General features: G+C 49.7%; 1 protein-coding gene across 1 annotated transcript in view; it reads right to left on the reverse strand.

The window, feature by feature from the left end:
- The window catches only part of ADRA1B (adrenoceptor alpha 1B), a 51,097-nt gene extending 37,414 nt beyond the window's left edge, over positions 1 to 13,683 (reverse strand). Inside the window, exon 1 of the mRNA XM_004689823.1 lies at positions 12,564 to 13,683. Coding sequence (XP_004689880.1) covers positions 12,564 to 13,512 — 949 coding nt within the window. The 5' untranslated portion in view covers positions 13,513 to 13,683. The remainder of the gene's footprint in view (positions 1 to 12,563) is intronic.
- Between the last annotated feature and the right edge of the window lie 603 nt (positions 13,684 to 14,286).

Consider the following 14,286-nt stretch of genomic DNA (forward strand, 5'->3'; position numbering starts at 1 on the left):
AGTCTGGGGGTGCACATCAGAGAGGGGTACCTGGGTGTTCAAAGGGACTCAGATGTGCTGCACAACGGTCTGGGCGTGAGTGCACGGTCCGCAGCTCGGTCTAACCACTTGTTTTAACAACACTTTACATTTTCTTAAATTTTAATCCCTTATTGGCTGAATCCTCTCACCCCCCCCACACCTCTGGCCTGTACCCCAGTTCTTGTATGCATACATAAATAAATCTTAAAAAAAGAAAGCAAATTTAATCCCTTATTTAGTGAAAATGAACATCATCAGGTTAAACCTAAAATACCAAATATTCTGTGCCCTGGTGATTCCAATTTTATTGTGAATGTGTGGGCAGAGATGTACACATAAGAGAATTTATTGCATATAGTTGTAGTAGTATAAGATCAAAAATAATCTGAACATCAATCAATTGGGAAATTGGTAAATAAAATAGTTTCTCCATCGAAGAGATTACTATGGAGTCAGGGAAAGGAAAGTAGTAACTATAATTTTTGACAGTAGAGCTATATCTAAGTGACACAGACCAATGTCTAAGGCTGCAGAATGTAAAATATAACAGTCACTGTAGTATTCCTAAAATGATACCATCTGTAAAAATAAACAGGGTAGTGACAACACACACACACACACACACACACACACAACACACGCATGTGCAGGGTGGATGTGGACAGGGGTCTGGAGAGGGCGGTGGGATTTTTCATGGCTGCTTTTTGATTTAAATAAAAACTTACATTTTAAAAAGAAAGCAGTTGACTAAAATTGCTCTAAATCGCTCCCTCCCTGGTGGTGCAGCGGGTTAAAGCACAGCACTAAGAAGCTTAAGCCACTTCCGCATGAGTTTGATTCCCAACTGCCCTGGAGGTGACCACATGGCATGGCAGACCTCTCCTGACCTGCCTGCTGCTCCCCTCAGCAGTGTACTTCATCGATCTGTCTGTTCTGCTCCCCGCTCTGTCCCTGGTGAATCCTTTCACCCTCCGCATCTCTGGCCTGTACCCCAGTTTTGTATGAATAAATCTTTAAAAATTTTTTTAAAAAAATTGCTCTAAATCACCTTGTAAAATAGTTATAAAGCTCAGTATTACTTCCTGAGTTCCCTGTGTTCATAAAACTGAGCTGCAGAAGGCAAGCGTGGAGAACCTCGAGCCCTAAGTAGATCTTTAGGGTGTCGTGAGGCAGGCTTCTCATTCTGGGGTTAGGGGGTTCGTGAACTTGAATGGGGGAAAAAAACGTTTAAGAAAATGGATCCTTAGCTGAAAGTCAGCCGTTCTTTTAACAGGAAGGTAGGCAACAAGCCAGTCACGTTAGCAGATTTGTCACCGAGGGAAATTAGATTTATGGTATCACATTACATTTGTTGCAGATATCTTGTAATATTTCTACTTGTCATTATTTCAAAATTATGATATTTATTTGACTTGCTGCCAGATCTTGTTTATTTAATATGTTAATAAAGAACATTTTTTAAATCTGTAATAAATTGTTTTCTCAACACGGGAATAACCATTTCAATATAATTGGTTTTCTTTGAAATCCTCTGTCTCTTGTGTGTCTATTGTGAGAAGGGGAGTCACAAAGGGGTACACAGAACAGAAAAGCCTGGCAACCCAATGTTAAGGTAAATTCTGAAGGGTAAAGGAGAAAAAAGTCAGAAATGGATGCTGTCGGGGTGTACCAGGAACCAGGAGAGCGGCCTAGATGCCAGGGGGCGATTCATGGCCTGAATATATGAATCGAAGATGTCATTTTTTTTGTTGTTGTTCCAGTTGGTGGAACCTCCTCCCCCCACCAGCTGCCTGCCTGGATCACTGCCCGGCCCTATGCTGGTGTGTGAGCCCTGGGGCCTAGGCCTGCAAATGACAGTAAGCCCTGGTTGCCCTTGGTCTGGTTTTAACCTCCTTCTGGGGCACTGCCAGGGTGCTGAGCTCAGCCTCTAAGAGACGCACACGAGCCTGGCAGGAAACTCTATCTTAAAGAAGAATTTCACAAAGTGTGCAAAGCCAAGCCCCAAATGCATCCCAGTGGGAGAAAGCAAAAGCTTGGGGGAGTGGTGGGGAGCAAGATGCTGTGGGCAGATACCCCTGGAAAAGGTTAAAAGGGGTTCAGTGAGGAATGGTCTGCTTGTGTGTGCTAGAACATTCTGTTTCTGAACATTTTGGCCGGAACTGTTCATTGGTACAACTTTTATAGCACAGTCTGGGGGTGCACATCAGAGAGGGGTACCTGGGTGTTCAAAGGGACTCAGATGTGCTGCACAACGGTCTGGGCGTGAGTGCACGGTCCGCAGCCCTAGGGACACAATGCTACCAGTGAGGACTATACCTGCACTGGCTCAGGCTGTCAAGCCAGGAGGGGTGAGGCTGGGAAAGGCCCCTCCCCTACAGTTATTCTGGCCTCACAAGTCCCAAGACTTTTCTTCTGCACTTCAGGATCCTCTTTCAGTCCAATCTGCTTTTGATCTCTCCATTCTGGCGAAACTTACCACTGAGGGTCTCACATTTGTCCTGTGCTAAAGGCGATCTGTTCTGTCACTCCTTCACTCCCTAAGCGCTTAGTATCAGCTGGCCACGGAGAAGACCTCAGCTTCAACACTCGCTGTATCACTAGGGCACATTAACGAAATGAACTTAGCAACCCTCCCTGGTGGTCCAATGGGTTAAAGCACAGCACTGTGAAGATCTCTACAGCCATGTTAGCACCAGTGTATCAGTTTGATCCTCAGCCAGGGAGCTGACCCACATGGTGTGGCAGACCTCTCCTGCCCTGCCCGCTGCTCTCCTCAGCAGTGGATTTCAGTCAATCCACCTGTTGTGCTCCCCACTCTGTCTCTGGTGAATCCTCTCACACCTGCACCTCTGGCCTATACCCCAGTTCTTGTATGCATAAATAAATAAACCTTAAAAAAAAAGTTAGCAATCAAAGTCAACATGTAACTCCTATTTCCTGCCAAAACACTCACATGAAGTTGCATCTTCCCTCCCTAGGCTGATACCTGCTTCCCTGTCTCCTTAACTTCCTCTGGGCTGTTGAGGTGGTAGGGGTCTGATTCTCTATCCCCTCTGCCTCCTTGGTGACAGGACACAGTTCCGTAGGGGTGCTCCTATGGGGGGGGTGGTTAAAATGAAGAACGCATTTTGTCATTCAAAGCGAGACACTTGAGAGTAAGATGCGACACAGAATGATGTGCCCATCAGTGGAGACCTCACTGACTGCAGTGGTCCACTCAGGCTGCACCACTCGATGTCTCCAAACAGCGTGTATATCATGAACATCAGCACTGTATCACCCAACAGGCTGACCCGCTTGTTTCTAAAGCATTAACAAGACTGGGGCATCTTCACATTTTTTTTTAAGGAAATAATTTGATTTAGAGAAAGTAAAGCTGACTTCATGAGATGAATCAGAAAGGGGGGGGTGATCCTCCACTTATTTTAGGGTCCTGCATGTGAACTTTAATTTAGAACTACACATTGAGGTGGCATCCCTCTTAATACCTTGGGCTCTCAAAAGGTCTAAACTGGGCCCTGCCTGTGGAGACTAGCCCTGACTATACGCCTCCCAGAGGTGAGAGGGAGGTCAGGAGGGATGGTAGGGTGAGGGGAAATGAGGGCTGACTGCCAATGGACAGGCCTTCCCCAGAGGCGGGTAGAATGATGACTTTTAAATAAAGAATGGAGGGCTCTTCTTGGTGGCATAACAGGCTAGCTGCAGCACTTCAGCACGAGCTTGATCCCCTGCCAGGGAGGTGACCCACATGGCGCAATGGACCTCTGTCTCTCCCGCTGCTCCCCTCAGCAGTGTCCTTCGTCAATCTGCCTGTTCTGCTCTCTACTCTGTCTCTGGTGAAGTCTCACACCACCCCTGCACCTCTGGTTTATATCCCAGTTCTGTATGCATAAATAAATCTTTAGAAAATAAGCCTCCTCCCTGCTGTTTCCAGGTCTTCACCTTCGACCTGGCCCCAAGACCAGGCCCAGGCTGGCATTTTGGTTTCACAAGCATAGTCGGGGCAATCTCCTGTCACGGTGCTTGTGGTTGTTCAGGCTGGCTGACATCTCTCTGGCCTCATTCCCTCGTGTATAAAGTGGGCAGAGGCCGCTCCCTCTGTGTGGGCTGTTGGGGGGTAGCCATGGTAGTGGAGTCTGGCACACACTGCCTGCCTTACAGCTGTGACTGCCACTCCTACTGGGGTGACTAGGAACACTCTGGCCATGGAGGACTACAGGGTTGTTGAGCACAGCTGGTGGTGTGCGGATCAGTCTTGATGCCTGTGGACAAATGTGATCAGGATGACAAACGAGGTTCAAGGTAAGTGATTGCTGCCAGGAAGCGGGTGGGAATCAGGAATGATGTCCCAAGAGAGGTCAGCAGAACGGGGCTCACAGGCAGCCAGCACTTGGATTTAGAGGGAACGGGAAGAGCATCCTGGCAGAGGGAACAGTAGGTGCATTGGGGGACTGGACGCTGATGCCATCTGAGTTAGACTTGGCTTCTGATTTTTCTCCTAAACTCATTTGCTTAATTTTGTGGAGGCAGAGAGGACCTTCTTGTTTACAAGTAGGTCCAGGTATGGAGAGGACAGAGCTCCATGGTGATCATGAGCTTGTTAGCGAGTTGTTTATCTAATGGTTTAACTGTGGAGGGAGGACACAGACTCAGCCTTGAGGGACCTCCAAGGGACTCCAAGACTCTGGGGCATGTTTCCTCATAGCCAGATAACTCTGGAAAATGTCCCCAAATGAGTTCTGTGAAGAACAGTTGGTCAGGATGATTGTATATGTTGCTTCCAACTTCTCTCTGTTGTATCTCCCCTGATATGGGTGGTGGGATTTGGGCCACGGACACTTTGGGGAAGCAGCTAAGAATGGAGTTAAGGTGCATTTAGTCTGGGATCTGCTGAATATACTGATGAGGTTTGCAGTGTTTATATGCTGGCTAGCTCAGTTATCACTAGCTAGAATTAATGTAGGATGGAAAACAGCTTCTAGGACATACTCTCTGATGCCAATTCATCCAGCTTTGGGATATCAAGAGGTGGGATGAGCCTGATTTGTGACGAGACAGAGCCCCATGGTATTGGCCACACATGCGAATATAAGAAGCCGGGGACCAGACTGCAAACACGTCTCTCGAACTTTATTTTCCCCAATTTGATAAAAGTCTCATAAACATGTGACATTATCAGTGATAAGCTGTGAAAAGAAAGCTAAAGTATCCACAATGAGAGAAATTCTGACTTAACTTGCTAGGGAAAAGATGACTATTATTACTTTTAAATGTAGTATTTTTTAAAGATTTATTTATACATACAAGAATTGGGGTACAGGCTAGAGGTGTGGGGGGGGGTGAGAGGATTCATCAGAGGCAGCAATGATATGCAGTAAAAAGAAACCTAAAATAACCATAATAAAAGAGAAATTCTGACTTAACTTGCTAGGGGAAAGAGGATTATTTTTCTAGTCTTTCTGTCTCATTTCTCTGCTGTTGAATGATCATGACCCATTACCCTTCCTTTCCTCCTTTTCAAAACGGGCTCTGGTTTCCCCAGTTCCTTCCTGGCCTTCCTTAAATTGGGGCTAGAGTACTACACCCTTGATAACCCCAAGTGATGAACACTTCAGCATTATTTGATTGTCCGGATAGGATTTCTTGTCTGTCACTAATCTGCTGAGTGACCTGAGGCAAATCACTTGACCTCTCTGAACTTCAGTTTCCTCATCTGTAAAACGGGGATGACAAAACTCTTTCCAGAGGAGTGGCTAAAAGAAGGCATAGAACACACAATGGCCAATCTAGCATCCTGAGCCCCGCACCTGTGTCGAAATGGTAGCTATTAGTGTTCTGATTATCAGATATGGTCAGGAGTGCCAGGACTGCAGAAATATCCTGCAGATGTGAGAGGAAGCAATTTCCCAGGGCAGTCGGTGCCATTAGTTATTTTTATGAGCCACATACGCATGCAGGTGAAGGCATCTCTGTGTTACAGATCTAGTAGGCCTGTCTGGAGGCTGTGCAGCTAACATGCACCGGGGAAGTTCGGGACCTGTTTTGACCCAGCAAGACACGGCGCCTCTGTCCCTTACACTTGGCAAGCATGACCCTACACATGCCTTCTGTCCACTAGCTGCCCCCTGCCTTGTCTTCTGCATCTCACAGCGAGGCTGAGGCCAAGCTGTCACCGGTGATTCTCTCCCTCCTTCCCCTTCTGTCTCCATTCCCCTTCCTCTTCACTTTCTCCCACACAGACTTACTGGGTGAAACCACCACAGTGTCTCCCATGACTCCAAGACTTTAGGGGACTCACAGTAAAATTCAAAAACCGATTTGGGGGAGGACAGATGTAGGGTTGCCAAGTACTTATTTCACCTAGTAGGATACTCACACTCATACACACACACACTATCACCACTGCTTATTATCATTGTTCCATCAAAGAAAGGCTCTCTCAGTGCCCCAAAATAGAAAGAACATGGTCTTTAAAATAAAATGACATCCATTTATATTGAATACATTTGGAAAAACACAGACTTTTCCTTATTTTTTTCCCCCTCATTTTGTCAAGAACCGATATGGATTTTTATTCCCCACTGACACCAGACCCAGGGAAATGCTTGGAAGTACTGTAGTAACAACAGGAGTCATACAATGAATGCTCACGGAGCACAAATTGAGTCTGGTAGACGCTACCATTTACTAGCTGTGTGACCTTGTGAAAGCTAACCTAACCTCTCTGAACTCTATACACGGACTGAGAATAGGAACAACACAATGTTCAGTGTTGAATGGTCCCACTATGTGTGGGAACTGCCATCAAAGAGCTCATTCTCCCCCTTTCTCCAGGCAGGCACTAGTCAAAAGGATTCAACTTCCCCCATGTGGATTAGCCAAGGGCCTGGGTAGGATTGGGAGTGCTTCTTTTCTTGGCTCTCCAGGGGTGTTTGCTGCAGGGGTTCCTGGGCATGGCAGGGAGGTGTTGTGCCCACTGTCTAGGAATCACTTGGGGAACTTGTTAAAAATTGAGATTCTGGGCCCTCCCTGGTGGCGCAGCGGGTTAAAGCACAGCTCTAAGAAGCTAAAGCCACTTCCGCATGAGTTTGATCCCCGCCCCGGAGGTGACCCACATGGCGTGGCAGACCTCTCCTGACCTGCCTGCTGCTCCCCTCAGCAGTGGATTTCAGTCACTCTGCCTGTTCTGCTCCCTGCTCTGTCTCTGGTGAATCCTCTCACCACCCTGCACCTCTGGCCTGTATCCCAGCTCTGTATGCATAAATAAATAAATCTTAAAAAAAAATGAGATTCTTAGATTCTGATAGGTTGGGATGGGGCAAGAATCTTTTTTGAAAGCACTAACCTACGCCCCACCCCTTCCAGATGTTTCCGATGAGCAGCTAGGTTTGTTGATGGTGGCTCCTGGCTTTAGAACATTTTATCTATTTAACTCATAATCTCTCTTTTGTTTCAGTGGGGGCCAATGCAACTCAGGATAAACTCTCAGGTTCTGCACATGGCTCAAAAGTCCCTGCATGGCCTGGCACCTGCCCACACCACCAGCCCCAAATGGCACCTGTCTCCCCTCAATTCTCCAGGCTCTCTTTGCGCACCACCAGCTGTTGCCTTGGGACTATCAGGGGTGCCCTTCCTTCTCTTCCCAAACCTCTTTTTCTGCCAGCCCCCTTAACTGAAATAGCTTCCCCAGGTTCCAGGGGCTCTTACTAAATGTAGCACAGGGACCCCAGGATATACTGATTCCTATTATATTCTTCTAATAGCATCTCATGCTATTTTTTTTCAAGTCACTTATCACAATTTGCATTCAAATTTATTTATGTGCACCTGCATTTCAAAAGATCATGTTCCCATTAGATATAAGTTCTGTGAGAACACATAACATCACCATTTTGTTTGCCAATGTATCTTTAGCACAAAACCTTCATGTAGTAACATCGAATAAATGAAATATCAACTAGTGAATGAGTGCATTCTTAATTAAATGATTAAAGATGTGGAACCAGTCCTCGTCATGAAGAGCCAGACCCCACTTTTTCCTTGGCTGGACAATCTAATACCCCACCTTAAGAAACCCACAGAGTGCAGAGTATGGAGAAAGTCTAGCTTTGAGCTAGACGGTAGAGTACCTCAGTGACATTTCCTGAGTGGGTCACTTTTCAGGGGTGACATAGAGGGCAGGTAGAGGAAAGGCAGGGCTTTGTGGAAGAAGAACAATAATCCGGGGTTCCTGGAGAACACTGGCTCTGTAAGCAGGTTGGGACAAGAGTGGAAGGCCAGACATAGTGGGTGCCATGGCGGCATGTGCGTGTTCAGACAGAGCTGTTTTCAACTCGTGGTTGTCTCACTGCTGTGTGATCTTCAGCAAGAAGTCTAACCTCTCTGAGCTTCAGTATATTCTGCAGAGAGGAACCATGGCCACTTCCTGTCTAGTAGCTGCGAGGAATAAGGAGGCAATGTCTGCAGGGGGCCTATTGAATGTGTGCTCGCAGTATGTATAATATGATCTCACGAGGATGAGGCTGGTCAGCCTCTTGTGGCAGGGCTGTGTTTATTTCTAGCTCATCGGTCCAGTGAGAAGCACAGTGCCCAGCACATAGCAGCTTCTTTAGAAAGCCTTTATCAATGATTCCATATGTGGTTGGATATTTTTTCCTTCAGTAGGATTCCCCATTTCCAGGAAGAATTCCCTGATTCTCTGTGTATAATTTCCCTTCTGTCAATTGCTTTCCTGTGAGTACCTCAACTCTCTGCCTGGAAGCTTCACAGCTGGAGGGTGAGTCAGTGTGTGCACCTGTGGGGGCCACTCTGTCCTGTGTCTTCAGTGAGACCCCACCCTCCTTGTGCTCTGGTGGGCAGTGGGAACGAGTTGGCCCCAGTTTGAATGAGAAGATGGCAGAAGCAAATGGGAGGAGAGAGGGTTCCTGTATTATGGAGAGCCCAATTGCTTCTTTGAAATTGACCTTCATTTATTTGGAGGGGAAAGCAGTTAATTCAATAATGGCTTCCTGGTGCCTTTCAGCATTTAAAAAGACAGAGGAATGATTTGGAGCAAGGCAAGGTTCCAGTGTTTTCTAAATAACTCCCTGAGCCCAGCTACCATTTAGCTGCCCAGCACTTACTTCCTGCTCTCCCCACTGTCCTCCCCAAGGCAATGCACATCCCTCAACAGCCCAGCCTCTTCTGGAGACGCTGAGCAGGTCTGGGGGAGTCAGGGAGGGAGGGAGCTGGCCTTCACTATAACCCTGGCAGCTGAAGCCTGCTTGGCCATCTTGCATGTGGCCCATTGAGCAGAAAACTGCAGCAACGCTATATCCCATTTACTTCGTGTCCCTCCGTGGCCTGATTTCAGGGGTCCAATAAAGAGGTCTTTGTTTAGTGGAGTCCACCCTAGCTCTGGGGTCACTGAGAGCTGCTCCCTGGCCCGACTTGGTCTGAGGCCACAGGGTTAGGGCAGGGAGGAGGAAGGAGGATGCCACAGGTGGGAAGGAGGCAGCAGGCAGCTCTGCAGGCAGCCAGGCCAGCTCCCAGAAATAAAAATAAGGGAGGGAAGAAAACAAATGCAGCCCTGATCTGGATCCAGGAGAGGGCAAGGCTGTTTCCATCCCTCCCTGGAGGACTTACACCCTTGTCTCCCATGGAAAAGACAAAAACACAGCCCTGGAGATCTCCTGCCATCCGGGCACCAGCCACCCACTGCTCATTGGAAAATGCTTCTACCTGCAGATCTGCTTTTGCTCCTTGTAAGAGAAAAGACTTTCATAGAAAATTTACCAGCAGGGATCTCTTCAGATGCCAGAGGAGTTATTGTCCTACACCCCGTCACTTTTATTGGGTGTTATTTGAACTGGGAGGAAGTAGGAGCCCACATCTCTATTTTGCTTGGATGTGCTTCCTAAATTGCAAGGACATGTTAATGAAATACCCTCACAGCCTGAGGCCTTTGACTCCATCCTGAACCTCCAGGCCCAGAGGTTGTGTTCCTTAGCTACCAAGACCAGGTTTCCAGTGGAGAGGGAGTGGTGGAGTCAGCCCAGGAAGGGGAACACACCCTGGGAGGTCTGGGAGGTACCAGATAGATGGTCAGAAAGTTTTCACAAGTGTGGAGAGCATCGCAGCGCAGGAATGTCACTTTCTGTAGGACGGAAGCCAAGGACCTGAGATGTTAGGGGGACAAGGGAGATGTGACTGGGGAATGCTCAAAGTTTTGGTGCATTTAAAACCTTGGCGTCCAGGAGGCTGGAGCCTGTAGTTACTCAGAGATCTTCTGGCTAGTGCTCTCAAAGCCTTGGCTGTGGAAAAACCCTTTGGAAATGCCTGGCAGGTTGGTTAGGTACATGGATGCCAGAGACCCAGCAGATTCTCTGTCAGGTCTAAGAAGTTGCATGTTTATCAAATTCCGCAGATGGTGCTGAGCCTTGTCATAGTTTGAGAGCCCTTGATCTAGTCCAACCTTGTTCTCTGGAAGTGAGATCTGAAGCCTACACAGGGAAAGCAACAAGCTTAGGGTAACAGCAATTGAAGGCAAAGCTCAAACAGGAGCCCTATGCCCTGCCCCTTAGCCCTAACCCTACAGATCCCAGAGCCCTGCTCTCTCCATCACCATGGGATGCAGCCCCCTCACCTGTTTGCCTGGAGTAAAAGCCTGTACCTTTCTTTGTACCCCTTTGACACCCTGCTGGGTACCTCTCCCTGAAGATGCTGGCTCTGGTCACAGCCTCTGTGGGCCAGGAGCAGATGAAGACACAGGAGAAAGATCTAGTTCTTCTTTGAGCTTGGGTAACAGGTGTGGGGCTGGCAGAGAAGGAGAAAGTGCCTAGTTATACTGAGGGTTATTGGGGTTTGGTTTGCAGTACTAAGAACTGACTTTCATGCCACTGTGCACCAGACTCTGTATCAAGTCCTTTCCATGAATTTAAGCAAATCCCATGGGACACACAGTCATTAGCCCTATTATGCGATGAAGACACTCAGGCTTCCAGGAGTGGTCGCTTGCCCAAGGTCACTTGGCTAAGTAGTGAAACCCCTTCCATGAATGACCATGATTTTTTGTATGACCCAATGTAGGGTGTTCTGCCACCCACAAGCTTGCCAAGGGACCCTGAGACCTTGAGAAAGAAGAGAAGGCTTCTCTGCAATGGGAGAGAACTTGTAGTGGAGAGAACATGCTGCCAAGATTTCTGAAAGATATTAGCTCGGAAGACTGCCTTAGAGAAGACCATGGAAGAGCAGGCTAAACTAAGCTCTTCCCCACCGTCCCCCCTGCCTTAATCTTTTTAGAAGAGAAAGTCCTGGCATCAGGACTTGCTTTCTTTTCTCTTGACAGCCATGTATCCTCTGAATGCTAGCTATTTGAGGGTCTGGGCTCTGGTCAGCTCTCACAGAGCCGCTAGTGTGGCCGCAGGAGAATGTGATTCCCAGCATGTACTGTCGATACCCCTCTGACATCATGGCACATGGCAGTATCAGGACAGCCTCCCTCCATTCATCTTCTGTAGTGCCCCCAGGGGGAGCAAAAGAAATCCAATCAGGACAGTGACTCTCAAGGGTCCCAGGGCTCCCAATCCATGTGGACAACATGTCACTGCCCCTCTTCTAGGGCAACCTCCTAAGCAGACCTCGGCTCCTTCTTTAGAAGAAATCAGGTAGCCTTTTGAACCAATCAGTTGGACCACCAGACAAAAGAAGAGTAGCACATTTTCCTGGGTGAGGAAGGGCTCAATTCCATCTTAGTAGGACCTGTGTCCGGAAGCTGAAGTGAGGGACAATTATAATTTAAATCTGGGCATCCAAGAAATCACGAGCCAGTAACATTTAGGGTGAAAGCTGAGAAAGTGTGACCCTCTGGCCATCTTCCTTTGCTTTCCAATCCTAAGCTTTAGCTAACTTAAAGACTGGTCAGGGCTAGGCAGCTGGAAAATGCTCCTGTTAGCAGATCCTGAGGGGGTGTGTTGAGGAGATGGTCATTAGGGCTGAGAGAGGCTGGGGGGAGGAGTGGGAGAGAGAAGGGGAGGAGGCTGCCTCTGCAAAGCCCTTGAGAAGCGTGGCTTTCTGCAAGCGCCCTGGAAATGCTGAATGAAAGCTGCCTTCCTGCTGCCTGAATGCCGCGTCTGCGGTAACTACAAACTATTTTGTATGCTGCATTAGTGACGCTGCCTCAGCCAGCACATTGCTACTACTGAAATAACGCCGTGTGATGCTCAAGTCCAGTGTCCTTTTTAATTATTAAACCCAGGCTGTCGAGTGAGTCATCCCACATCCCAGCTTTTCCTCCAGTGGTTCTATTTCTAGGGACTAGTATCTTAGCATGTTCCACTAACACCTGAGTTGGTTCTTAGCCAGATGCCCAATCTGCAAAGCCTTTGCAGAGCAAACAATATTCTCCAATCTCCAAACACACATAGTTTGATTAAAAAAACAAAACAAAACACCAGAACCAAAACCCAAACAAAACAACTTTACAGCAGCAAGCTCATCAGGAGGAAACTGGAGATCCAAAAATGCCCGGTTGCCTCCCCCCCCGCCACGGTGCCTCGACTTACCCAGTGGGAGCGCGATGAAGAAGGGGAGCCAGCAGAGGATGAACATACCGACCACAATGCCCAAGGTCTTGGCTGCTTTCTTCTCCCTGGAGAACTTAAAAAGTTTGACAGCTATGGAACTCCTGGGGTTGTGGCCCTTAGCCTTGGTACTGCTGAGCGTGTCCTCATGAAAGTTCTTGGAGTGGATCCTCAGGGTCAGCTCCTTGGAGTTGGACATTTCCTTCATGACTCCGGCCTCCAGGTTCTTGGTGGTTCTCTTGGCCACGACGTAGACGCGGCAGTACATGACCAGAATGACCGCCAGCGGGATGTAGAAGGAGCCCAGGGAGGAGAAGAGGGCGTAGAAGGGTTCTTCGGTGACCCCGCATTCCTTGTCATCGTTGGGTGCTGGCTCCTTCCACCCCAGGAGGGGCCCGATGGAGATGACCGTGGACAAGACCCAGACACTGAGGAGCGCCAAGATGGCCTTCCTGCGGGTCACCAGCGTGGGATACTGTAGGGAGTAGCGTACCCCGATGTAGCGATCGATGGAGATGGCGCACAGGCTCAGGATGGAAGCTGTGCAGCAGAGGACGTCCACGGCCGCCCAGATGTCACAGAAGACCCGTCCCAGCACCCAGTAGCCCAGCACCTCCAGGGTAGCAGAGAAGGGCAGCACAGTGAAGCTCAGCAGCAGGTCGGCGATGGCCAGGTTGACGATGAAGTAGTTGGTGGGCGTCCGCAGGTGCCGGTTGCAGGCCACAGACAGGATGACTAGGATGTTGCCCACGATGGCAAAGAGGATGAAGGCGCCCAGCACCAGGCCCACGGAGATGGCCCTGGTGATGTCCAGTTGGGGCAGCGTGGAGTTGCTCGAGGTCTGGTTAGGGCCAGTGAAGTTGGCATCTTTCAACTCTCCCCAGTGGGCAGGTGCTGATGTGTTGTGGCCGGGGTCCAGGTCGGGATTCATCTTAGAGTCCGCCCTCCATAGCCAGGGGGGTGATTGGGCTGGAAGGGCTGCGGCTAAGGCTCTTCAGCTGCCCCGAAACTTTGCTGCCCCCGTGGTCGGCTTTCCCGAGGCGCCTTCCTGGCCAGAAGTCATCTCCGCGGGCCGCTCAGCCCGGCAGCACGTCTCCTGTCTCCACCAAGCCGCTTGCCGGCTCGCCTGTCAGAGGGAGGAGGAGGAGAGAGGGGACGAGGCGGCAGCTCCAAGTTTAATGGTCCACGTCAGGCGCGCCGGCCGGGCTGGCGACGGCGCGGGGCGCAGGGGCGCAGGGCGACGGCGCGGGGCGCAGGGGCGCAGGGGCGCGGGGGCGCAGCGCAGGGGCGCCCAGCTCGCCGGCCCGCAGCGGGTCTGCGGCCAAAGGCGCCTACGCCCAGCAGCGCCGAGGAGGGTCTGCTTTCAATGAGCCGCCTCTGGGCTGACTGCTCGGCGGTGACATCAGGCGGGGGAGCCCGGCGCCCTGACTCCGCGCGGCACTAGGGGGCAATGCGGGTCCAGCCAAAGCTCCCGCAGCCCCGACGCCGCCACTCAGACCCGCCGCGAGCTCCCCCTCCACCCAACCACCGCGCGACCCCTTGGGCAATCCTGGAGGCTGGGTGGGAGGGAGGAGAGCGCCCTGGGCGTGGAGATCACCCTGGCCCCACCCCAGGTGGCCCACTAGGATGATTTTCCCTCCAGTTTTAAAAGTGAGGTCTGGAAGTACTTACCTCTGGTGGGCAGGGACAGCTGGAGCGAGCCCCC

The sequence above is a fragment of the Condylura cristata genome, unplaced genomic scaffold, assembly GCF_000260355.1.
Source record: "Condylura cristata isolate star-nosed mole 26May11 unplaced genomic scaffold, ConCri1.0 scaffold00026, whole genome shotgun sequence".
NCBI lineage: Eukaryota > Metazoa > Chordata > Mammalia > Eulipotyphla > Talpidae > Condylura > Condylura cristata.